The sequence below is a fragment of the Pleurotus ostreatus genome, assembly GCF_014466165.1.
Source record: "Pleurotus ostreatus strain PC9 chromosome Unknown scaffold_5, whole genome shotgun sequence".
NCBI classification, from domain to species: Eukaryota; Fungi; Basidiomycota; class Agaricomycetes; order Agaricales; family Pleurotaceae; genus Pleurotus; species Pleurotus ostreatus.
In genome coordinates this window covers 238,788-250,384 of record NW_023503160.1, presented here as the reverse complement: position 1 = coordinate 250,384, position 11,597 = coordinate 238,788, and the positions used below count along the sequence as shown (strand labels likewise).

Genomic DNA, 11,597 nt, shown 5'->3' with positions numbered 1-11,597 from the left:
TTTGATTTGCGTTGATCTGCGTTGATCTAGGTATTTTGGGTTGGCGGGGGATTGTGTCAGCTGCCTGTTGACGACCGCCCTACGTAGCTACCTCCATAGTGTGTCAACCAACATAATCAAGCGAGGAGAAGCAGGGGGATCCCGCTCTTGTTCCCGCCCATCATCTCCCCGCCTCCACCACCACCTTCCCCGCCGCCTCTACGACTGGAGGAGAAAAGGAGACGCGCCGTACGTACGTGTTTGTTCCTCCCCCCCTAACGCCCATCCTCTCCCGCCACGAGCGAAGGAGCGCACGAACCCTGCATATACGCAGCACATACGATACGAAGAACAGACGAGGCGCGAAGAAAGGACGAAACTTCCTCGTACGGGTGTATAGTGTATACTGCATACACATATACGCGCATATACGAACGACGAACGGACGGACGGACGATTCGCGTCGACTCTGAAGCTTAAGATCTTACGAACGACTACTCGAGAACTCGAGCGCACGAACGTAGTGAAGCCCCGAACGAACACTCACCGACGCCGACAATTGACTTACGAATTCACCGAGGTTTGGGACGAGGCGAGACGATTGGTTGCTCAGCTCCGCCTCCAGGAAGATACGTGCAACCCGCGTCACGTTATTTCCTCGCCCTACTCCCACATTTTCAAGTACAGAATTTCCAGTCCTCGAACTGACGGACTCACGAACTCCCAGATACACCGCGACCTTAGTAAGGTAGTAAGGTCAATCGACTCGAAAATCCCCCATCGAAATCCCTCACTGACGCCGACACCGACTTGGTAAGGTCGAGAATCGAGTCGCGTTAATTCCTCGACTCCACCCTCCACTCTCAGCGCGCATACATCTTCCCGTAACCAGCCATACCTTCTTCGTCTGCGTATACGAACACGAACCGCGTTATTTCCTCAGCTCCACCCTCGACGCGACCCCACCCTCTACGAAACACTACTCCACTGATCTTACACACCTTCACGTACACAGACGCCGCCGAACTCTGCAACGGGCGTTGCGAAGACACCGAGGGGATTTGTTTGAGGTATTGATAGAACTAAGAACTGGCCAGGCTCCTAGAACCAGCGCGCGTCGTATCGCGAGTTGAGAGCTCCGTCAGTTTTTTATCCGACTTCACGTGAGAAAAAAGACAAACAAAGACAAAGAGAACCTAAGAGCTCGAACTCGCGATAGAGCGGCTGGCAAGACTGTCAGAGACGCCCGCCATGACCCTGGTCTTGGCTCACTTATCGTAGTCCTTAGCTGTCGTTATCACTCATGTTTTTTGTTGTTTATTCAATACTGTTTATCCATTTTTGAATATGACTATTTTATTATTATTATATTTCCTCCCAAACGCCTTGAGAACCATGTCGTCGTCGAGCAACTGGACCCATGAACGGATCCGCGACGTCCTCAACAAATATTTCCGAAAACGCGCGTGTTGGTTCCAGATCGAGATGGCAAAAGCAGTGTACGAGGGATTTGATGTTGTCGGTGTTGCAGCAACTGGATCCGGCAAGACACTATCCTTCTTCGCGCCGCTTGTCATGGCTTTGGAGGATGGGCTGAAAAAAGTAATATTCATTGTGACCCCACTGAATCTCCTCGGTCAGCAGAACAGCGATCAGCTGAACACCATTGGCTTAACGGCCATTTCAGTAACAGCGGAAAATGCGGGCCCGGAGACGTTTAAGGTAAGTTGCGTCCAGTCAGAATGATGGATTTTAACCGATATAATCCATAGGCCATTGAATCCGGCGCATACAAAGTAATTATAATCAATCCTGAAATACTGATGAGCTCGGCGTGCACAGTGTTATGGAAAAATAGGAAGTTTACCGCAACTATCCTTAATTTCGTCTTCGACGAGGCCCACTGTGTCAGCCAGTGGAGTTCGTTCCGGAAGGATTACCTGCATCTGGGCAGCCTTCGTTTCGTAATCCCGGATACCATTCCCTTCTTCGTTGCGTCAGCAACACTACCACCACCAGTTCTGTCCGAGGTGTCAGAGATCCTGCGGCTACGACCGATGCGAACGAAGCGTTTCATACGCTCTAACGATCGTCCAAACATTGCACTCATCGTCCGACAGATCAAGTACGCGGTTACGAGTTACCACGATTTAGTGTTCCTGATCAAAGATGGATGGCGTAGAGGGGATGCACCGCCGCCGAAATTCGTCGTCTTCTTCGACAGTACTCGCGAGACGGAAGACGCAGTCGGTTTCCTGCAGTCTCGATTACCCAAGGAGTTCCGTTCGAGAATCCGTTGGTTTCATGCGACCATGACATCGGCGTATCGCCTGGACGAATACGAGGCCTTCAAGCGAGGCGATCTCTGGGGGCTTTGCGTCACCGATGCATTTGGAATGGTAAGAAACATCTAAATAATCTTGGGATAATCAACTGATGTCTGTGACTGTTAAAGGGCCTGGACTTACCGAGTATATCACTTGTAATCCAGTGGAAAGTTAATGCAAGTCTTTGTGCGATCTGGCAGCGAATTGGGCGTGCTGCTCGTGGGGAAGGAAATACGGCGAGGGCTATCATCTTCGTTGAGAAGAAGTGCTTCGATGGGAACCGGCAGAAGAAGGATGCGACACAAGGGCTTGGGAGTCGGAAACGGAAAGCACCGGAGGGAACCGAGGGACAAGCTTCAAAGCGAATTGCGTTGGCCTCATGCAACGTTAACCGAGTATTGCCAACGAATGCCGTTGGAACAAGGCCATTTGACGTTGGTGAGGATCCCATGAGTGAAGGGGACGGTACAGGAGGTGGAGCCATTGACATTGATGTGGAGACACAACGCCAGAGTTATCACAAGCGCTGTAATCAGTATCGGTCAATTGGCAGTGAACACAAGGACCACGTACTCGAGCCTGCATTGGACGACATGGTGAATGCTCACACACGTGGATTTGATTGTCGTCGACAGCCGCCTGCTATCTACTTTGGGAATGACAGATGTGGTAAGTGGGAAGCCCGCATTATTTCCCTCTGAGTATCTTCTCACACACGTTGGCAATGACCGTAGTAAAGAACGACCACCTTCTCTGCGACCGTACAACACCGGATGGATGCTCGAGATGCCGACCAAAGAGCTGCAACAATGAGATGTCTCCTTGTTGCGACAAATGTGTTCCAGCCTTGTTGGAACTCTTCGACGGAGTCACTGTCCCTCACCAGGCTCGTGCACCAAATCGCTCATCAATCAAGGAGTACCAGCCTGTTCAGTCAGAACAAGACCTCAAAGCCGCGATTGTCTCATGGCGCAAGATAACTGCGCCTGTCAAGCTCGGCCCTCTCACAGTTCGTTGATACGGAGTGGAGATTTTCATGCACGACATGGTTATCCAACGTGTCGTTGATTGCGCCCATGGAAACAAGATTCAGACGGTCGAAGACCTTGCGAGAGAGACACGGTGGAGTTTAGATCGAGTGAACGAGTTCGGCGCACAGATTATAGCCCTTATCGAGCAGCATTTGCCAAAGCTGCCGCCGCCTGCCCTGCCAGCTCCTTCAGGTGTCTCCTCCGCACCCAAGTGAACTCGCGCACCAGCAAAGCAGCGCCAATGCAGCGAATGCCACCAGTTTGGTCATATCAGTGGGTTTACAACTCCCTTTTCTATTGTTCATACTAATATTTGAGTAGAAACGAACTCGAACTGCCCCGCTCGAAAAGCCCAACGAGAAACTGAACTAGGCCAACGTTCGCGGCCTCTAACTCTTGCACTGCCCAACGAGAACATACCCCCAATGCTAGCAACATCACTTACGCTGCCGATGCAGCAATCTATCACACCCTGTAAGTTGTTAATTCAGTAATATTGCACCGTTTCTAACCGTTGATTTCAGCCCACAGTAATTTGAACTACTCGATGTTCTTGCCTGGCCCATCCAGTCGGTAGGAAGCCTATACGTCCAGATCGCCGTCGTCTTCCACCTCGTGCTCGATATCTGGCAACTGATCGCCATCATCATCATCTTCATTCCCCTCCATGTCAATATCTTCCCCTCGCATCGCTTTAGATGCTTTAGTCATACCCAGGAATATTCCCTCGCTCTTCTTGTCCGCGATACTATAATTCACGGCCCTTCCAGGAATGAATTCATTGGCCTTAATTTCGTCCATATACAAGCCCAGTGCCCTGAACGTAGTCTCAAGCTTTGCAGGTGAGTGTTTGACAGTACGATGGTCGAGATGGAACATCTTCGTGGCCTGAACGCGAACATTCTTGAATGTTTCAATGAGAGGTGATTCCTTCATAATTCGTCCTTTCGTATGATTTGAATACTTCCCGCCGTAGATTCGTTTCAGGTACAGGTTATTATGTTCAACCCACCAATCAATGCCGCGAAAATGACCTGGTTTTCCCGTTGGATTACAAAGTATGTTCATCCGTATTGCTTTCCTTCATATGACCGTTAGCAATTCATCTACGCAGGTGCGAATACGACTCACTGTAGCCCAGGAAATGGCCGATACTTGAAGTGCAGGTCCTTCAAATACCTGACAAGCTGTGCAGCATACTTATGCTTCCCACACCCGCGAAAGATGTAAACCCAAGACATGAAGCTACTCTCGAGGCGGCCAATATCTCCTTCGTTCATCGAAAAGGTCAGTTCTTCATACAGTAGGAAGTATTCTTGAAGTAACAGCATGTTTTCGTTCACTTTATCTCGTTCTAGGTTGCTCTTCTGCCGAACATCGTGAAACGATGGATCTGCTATGTGTTCCTTTGCGAGCTCGATTGACATTGACTCGATTAACTCCCATGTAGGCTTCCTCTTCGCGAAATCCTCAAGCGTAAGGCTGGCGTTGTAGTGCTTCGATGCGAGGACTTTCCAGCAGTCCAATCGTGAGACGACTCCAACGTGCTCGATAACTTCATGCATACGGCGGAACCCCGGCTTCGATTCAATTTTGGCTGTCTCCTTCTTGCGAAGGATACCAACAAATGCAATAAGACTGGAAGGATCGTTTCTCGCAGCCTTGGGGAATATGCAAATCCGCCAGATTGCATCAGCGCACGCCATCTTCAAATGAAAGAGGCCCATCACATAGATGATGAACTGGTTACGCCGCCATGGTGTTTTCTCGATACGGCGTGAGGCCTGGAAGCTCTGGATTCGTTCACCGGTAAGTAGATCGCCGTGTACCAGTACCACATAGTTCTTGACGTCTGTCACTTCGTTACAGCCCTTCTCTGTCGGATCGCCGACATTTACCTGCCGAAATAGATCGGCGAGAGCGTCTCCATTTCCTTGTGGTGTCGATTGACTGATATCCATCATCTTCGCAGGCACTTGGCTAGATCTCACAACAGGGATCTGCTCCACAACCTCCGGTTTTCCCAGCTCCTTAAGGTAGCGACGAAAGAATGGTGGACCGTGCTGGATCAAGTCACGCCTAAACACCCAAGTGTTGAATCGGCCAGATCGAAGGAGGCCTGTTGGATGTTCCAGGGTCTCTGGATGAAGCTGCAGAAGCTCGTCCTCGTTAATCGGAGGTTCTACAGCACTTCGGTCGGCATTCATCGGTGACCTCTGCCACAATTCCTGCGAGCAATCGAGATCCTCTCGAACGACACCATGATCGAGTGGAATAAATGTGCCCGATGTGAGGTGAACCAATGTCTCGTGGGGTTTCTCAAGGGTTGGAACGGTATGTTTCAATTCTATGTCCACATTGTCGTATGCAAATGATGTTGTTAGAGTCTTCCCTAGTCTCCGCAGGGCTGTACTAGACTCTTTGGATAAGTTAGTGATCGCATCGTTGATTGATGTGGTCGATATTGATACGCCGATACGAGCGAGAACTTCGATTATATCCTCGGGCGCGTTGCATGAATGTAAGAAGATTCCCATCATGGACTGGAGCGCATTGCAATACTGATTAGTGCTCTGCAGCATGATACTAGTCATGACGACTTTGCGCTGGAACTCGGCTTAGTACTGTAAGTGACCTGACAACCAGCTACTCACTATTGTCATTGTTGACTGACGAGCTTTGTTTGCCCGGTCGCCAAGTATAGGATCTTCTTCATCGTCACTCTCTGATAGCTCAGACACATCGTTACCGCCATCGTCATCGCTATCGTCATGCTTCGAACGAAACTGTGCCAGGGCAGCCTTTCGAGTAGCCGCCTTCATTTCCTTACGTTGATGCTCTCGACGTTCACGAGCGGCATTCACAGCTGGATCGGCTGCGAGAAGGAGGTCATAGCATCTCCATAGGTCTGGCGCGCCTGCTTGAAACTGGATCGCCAAGTTATCGAGATCAAAATCCTTTAGCTGATCAGCTCTTGCCGATGATGCCCCAAAATGTAAGTTTGAGCTCTTCTTTGACAACGCTGAGATTTGAGTCGCATACATGCTTGACGCCACATCACAGGCCCATCGCCGCGCAGTGTCCTCGGAAGTTGAGTGGGCGAGCAACGCCTGTAGGATTTCAATGACGACGACGTGAACAGGTATCCCGCTGGACTGCAACCTCTGGAGGTATGCAACGACGAGCTCCCCGATGTCCTCGCCGTCGAGTTGTAGGAGTAATTCAATGATGGTGGGTGAGTGCCAGTGTGCCATCTTATGTCCCAATTGCTGACTGTCACTTGCTTTATATCTTACTTTCAAGGCTGCGGAATGAAACTGGACCAGTCAATTGTACATCCTACGAGTCATATTGTACAGACTGTCATTGCTGCGAGCCCCGTAGCTCCTGTACTTGGACCCTAGCCTACCCCTAGATACTAAGCTAACACCTTAACTCGAATCACAAGACTTGTAGTTTATGACCCGAAATGGGTAAAAGGTATAGAACAAACAACAAAAAACATAAGTGATAACGACAGCTAAGGACTACGATAAGTAGCCAAGACCAGGGTCATGGCGGGCGTCTCTGACAGTCTTGCCAGCCGCTCTATCGCGAGTTCGAGCTCTTAGGTTCTCTTTGTCTTTGTTTGTCTTTTTTCTCACGTGAAGTCGGATAAAAAACTGACGGAGCTCTCAACTCGCGATACGACGCGCGCTGGTTCTAGGAGCCTGAGAACTGGCTAGACTTGGAACTGGTATAACTAGCGCGCTGTGAGTAATCCTTTTTTACTAATTCTTTTCTTATTACTTTATTTTTATTTTCCATTTCCCTTTTTCATTTCTTTTCAGTATATTTACTTTCGACCTTTTCTCCGTGATTAATTATTATCCCCATCATTAATTATTTTTATCCCCAATCCATTTCATCAATTCCCCACCTCCGCTTTCCCACTCGCCCAATACCCTCCTTCCCTCACCCATTCCTTTCCTAATTACTCATAACCCGCTGGCTGACCTTATGTCCCAGATCCCGTCCCATTCCAGATCTCCCTTCCAATTCCCCAACACCTTCCGAAACCCCTTCTTCACGTTTTCGTACCGCCATTCTCGCACCGGACCTGAGATCCTGGCCTTCGTGATCACTTGAAGTTTCCTGACCACTGGCAGAGGGCTGACAGACACACGCACGCCGCACGCGAATAGACCGCATTGCAGCACCCCAAGGCGAAGCCTGGAGAATCTGGGGTTCTGACTTCTTACAGCGGGCTATAACTATAAACGAGGATGCCTCCTTCACTTGTTCCTGGTCCCCAGATTCGTGGACCTCGTCGTCATCCCCTCCCTTCGACTTCGAAACAAGACAGCTACCCTTCGCCTATAACAACACGACCGCAACCGCAACCAGACGCGGACGAGAAAGACAAAGACCACCACGACGAAGAGGATAAAAAGGATTATTGTGTACCCGGAGACGAGCGCATAAAAGAGAAAGGCACTGGCACTGACGCAGAGAAAGAGAAAGGCGTAGAAAAAGGCAACGGGAAAGGAAAAGGAAAAGAGCACGGAATAGTGAGCACGAGCACGAGCAGCGCCTCTTCCCCGTTCACGCACCTATCTTCCCTCCCGCTATCATCCCCACCTACCCCTCCCGCGAAGGAACGCCCCCTGCTCCTCTTCGCACCCTCGCCCAGAAGAACCCACCGTCGCCACTCGTCGCTGTCCACGGTATTGTTGTCGCCTCCGCTACGGCTCGCGGCGTCGCCTGTGATTACGAAGGCGACTACAACCTTCTCAACATCACGCCCCTCGACACCGGCGCCAACACCTTTCGCGGCATTATCGTCTGCTTCGGCACTGCCGGCATCAACCTTCGCGGCATCGTCATCAACGCCGGCACCAACAGCAGTGACACCACCCGCACGCACGTCGACGCCTCCCCCATCACACCCATACACACCTCGAACACCCAGAACTCCTCGGACCCCACGCACGCCACTCCGCGCATCGTTCACCCCCGCCACTCTCCTGCTCTCACCCTCTCCCCCCAGAACAAACACGCAAACCCATACACCCACCAAACTCAAAATGATGTCCCCACCGACATCAAGCCCACGCCAGTACAGGAATGAGCGAGATCACGAGCCGCGCCCCCCGAGTCGCTCGGAGCGCCTCCTCCGGGACGCCTTGCGGTCTGCCCCCTCCACCTCTTCACACCAGCCCCACGCTTCCGCTTCGACCTCATCACACCCCTCCACGTCGTCACGCCCAGACCAGCCCCAGGGCGCTTCGAACCCTTCACACACATCCCCGCGCAGACACGCCCGATCGTATTCATACAACCCCAGCCGCTCTCCATTGCTCGATCATCACTCGCAACGCGGGGGAGATGAACGGCAGGCGGCGAGGGAGCGGGATGTGGAGAGGGAGAGAGAGAGGGACTTGGAGGAGACGGAGACGTATCGCACGATCTCGGGCTCGTTCCTCTTCCGCAGCGCGATGGTGCCCACGTCGCCTACGTCCCCAACATCTCCGTCCACGCACTCCCCCCATTCCCATCAATACACGCATGCTCCCCACATCGCTTCTCCCTCCACCCGATCGTCCCGGAACGCGGGTAGGGATACGGAGAGAGAGGCGGACACGAGGTCACAGCGTGCTGCTCAAACACATACTTCGGAACATCGTCATCAGCAAAGTCAACAGCACGAGCAGACGGAGGCCCAGGCGTATATGAATGCATACAACGCGCTGTCGCAGGCTTCCGCTTCCTCTTCTTCATACCACCACCACCAACAGCAACAACCTATTCATTCAACAAGCTCGACGACTTCACCGAACTCTACCTCTAATCCACAGAATATGAACACATTACGTCCAGCACCGCTGAGCCCGCACGAGCAGGCCCTCCGCTCCCGCCTTGAGTATGTCTTGGCCGTGGGACGGGTCGTCTCCCCCAATGACTATCCTTCTCCTTACAACGGGGAAAGCAGTCGGAGCGGCGACCTTCAACGACGGCAGAGCACTAAGTCGTCAAAGTCCCGCTCAAGTGCTAATGGAAAGGGTACGAGCAGGAAGCTCGCCTCGGAAAGGAGTATCAGCCCAACCCCAGCATCTCGGGATAGAGTGCCGGTTATGATGAGAGGATTGGGGATTCGGCTGAGTGGGGATGAGGACGACTTTTTGAGTAGCGCTATGGGCGGGGGGTACATCAGTGGCGGGGAGGGATATTCATATTCGGCATCTACACCCCCACGGTCGGCCTCGCCGTCGCCGTCAAGGGGAATCGAGGCGGAGGTGGAGGTGTGGGACGAGCGCGGGGCGCGAGTGCGTGTTTCCGCTCGAGGGTCTGCTTCTGGGTCTGGGTCTGGTTCGTCTGCGCAAGTGCGAGAGGTGCGTTGCATCGTTTTTCTCATTGCAATGACGTATGCTAACTGAATGGTCAAATACAGGAGTTCCAGGGAACGCCGCAGACATCCTACATGCCGACGCCTCAGACACCCCAAACGCCGCAGATGCAGCGGACGCACAGGACACAGAGCCACAATGCGAGCCCGAGGACGCCCAGGACGCCTAATCATCCCACGCAGTCCCCCGCCCAGCCCCCGCGAGCAAGAGAACACAGCACGCCTCCGCGCATACGCTCCGCCACCACCGCTACGACTACACCCTATGGGTCGCCGTACCACCAACGGACGGGGGAGTATAAGCGCGTGCAGTCGTCGCCGCATGTCCCCAAAACTACTGCGGGTATGACACATGCGCGGAGCCGGTCGAGGACTGTACCCATTGTCCCCACCTTGTCAAGTGGACCCGAGGTACCTGCGCCGAAGGGAAGGAAGGGAGAGATGATAACGCCTCCGCCAACACCTCCCCACTCGCCTTCTCCCCTTCCTCAACCTAAATCATCACTTCCCCCCAGTGTGGCGACACAAAGGGAGTCGACGACCCGCTCGAACACGTCGCTCTCCCTCGCCTCAAACTCTACTTCAGCCTCGAACTCGACCAGTACGTCGAACACGAGCGCAGGGGTGGTTACTCCGCTCGACCCACCGGCAGCCATTATGCCCGGACATGCGCTCCCGAATGCACCTCCGCATACCCAGCTACAGGGGCACGGGGTGGAGAAGCGGTTCTTCTATGCTGAGGGGGAGGCAGATGCGGAGTCGCCGCTTGCCTCGCCGTTCCTCGAGCACGAGCATCAGCGGCTCGGGCACATAAACGGGCAGACGTCGACCCATAAACGCGCCTTCTCGTCCCCTTTCTTCGCCTCGCCGTTCACTTCGCCCTCTCACCCGTCCCATCCCTCTCATCCAAGTGCCCACACTCATGGTATGCTTCAAACCCCTTCCACTACTGCCCTCCCGCACGCAGACAGCGCGACACGCCCCTTCAACGCGCGCCGCGCATCAGCACAGTGCCGCACCCTCCCAGGGTATGTGAGCTTCGGGGATGTCGAAGGCTTGGGCGGGCCTCCCTCCCCGCTCCCTGCTGAGGACGTGGGTGCGGATGGGAGAGCAGGGAAGGGGGAGGGGAGGAAGAGATGGGGCTTTTGGTGAATTGGTGAACATTGAGTTTGACCAGAGAGGGTGAGGGTTGGTGAGGTGGTGGAGTAGGAGGGAAGGGGAGAACCGTGTATTGGGAGGAGAAAGGGAATTCAGGAGCGGGAAGTTTTGGTAACTAGTGCTGGTAAGTCACTCGAGGTTTTGATGTTGATATGTAGCTGATCTTGTTGCCCAGTGTTCTGCTGCATGCCGTAGCGTTCGCTATAGCAAAACCGCGTATACGGCGTACCATTCCCTTTCATGCTCCTTGTGCCTCCTACGCTCCTCCTCTTGCTCCTCCCCTTCCTCTCCTCCCATTATTCCACCAATCACATCCTCTGGATTTCGCTTTCAAACATTCGCTTTCTTGTAGATATATTTTGGATCTATTTCGCGTTTCGCTTTCTTTGTAGATACTGGATCACTTCTCTGTGGATATCACCTCGGATTTTCGGATGTACATATTATATTACACTTTAACGACTCGGATTACATGCTGCATATAACATAACGTATTATCTCTTTTTATTTACTTCATGATTTACTCTCCACGATTTACTTCATGCGCGCCTTCCTATCGCCCTCTGCTTGTAGCTTCGTGGCTGTATGATTTGAAAGCGTTTATGGAGAAGACCAACGGGACATGTTTTACACGCGATTTACGCGATTTATACACATACATACAGACGTACCCAGGATACATATGTTACGATAGTTTTAACGACTGTAAAGATTCCA

The 11,597-nt window shown here is 52.5% G+C and overlaps 3 protein-coding genes across 3 annotated transcripts; 2 read left to right on the top strand and 1 right to left on the bottom strand.

The window, feature by feature from the left end:
- Window positions 1-1,374: 1,374 nt before the first annotated feature.
- PC9H_007045 (uncharacterized protein) lies at window positions 1,375-3,007 on the top strand (the record flags this gene model as incomplete). Its single annotated transcript, XM_036776581.1, has 3 exons — window positions 1,375-1,701; window positions 1,752-2,378; window positions 2,435-3,007. 3 exons carry the CDS (start codon window positions 1,375-1,377, stop codon window positions 3,005-3,007), a joined length of 1,527 nt encoding a protein of 508 aa, XP_036630201.1.
- Window positions 3,008-3,919: 912 nt separating this feature from the next.
- PC9H_007044 (uncharacterized protein) lies at window positions 3,920-6,591 on the bottom strand (the record flags this gene model as incomplete). Its single annotated transcript, XM_036776580.1, has 3 exons — window positions 3,920-4,418; window positions 4,469-5,943; window positions 5,992-6,591. The coding sequence occupies 3 exons, from the start codon at window positions 6,589-6,591 to the stop codon at window positions 3,920-3,922; spliced, it is 2,574 nt and encodes an 857-aa protein (XP_036630200.1).
- Window positions 6,592-7,602: 1,011 nt separating this feature from the next.
- On the top strand, window positions 7,603-10,874 carry PC9H_007043 (uncharacterized protein; the record flags this gene model as incomplete). The annotated part of the gene is made up of 2 exons (XM_036776579.1): window positions 7,603-9,708; window positions 9,768-10,874. 2 exons carry the CDS (start codon window positions 7,603-7,605, stop codon window positions 10,872-10,874), a joined length of 3,213 nt encoding a protein of 1,070 aa, XP_036630199.1.
- Window positions 10,875-11,597: the final 723 nt, after the last annotated feature.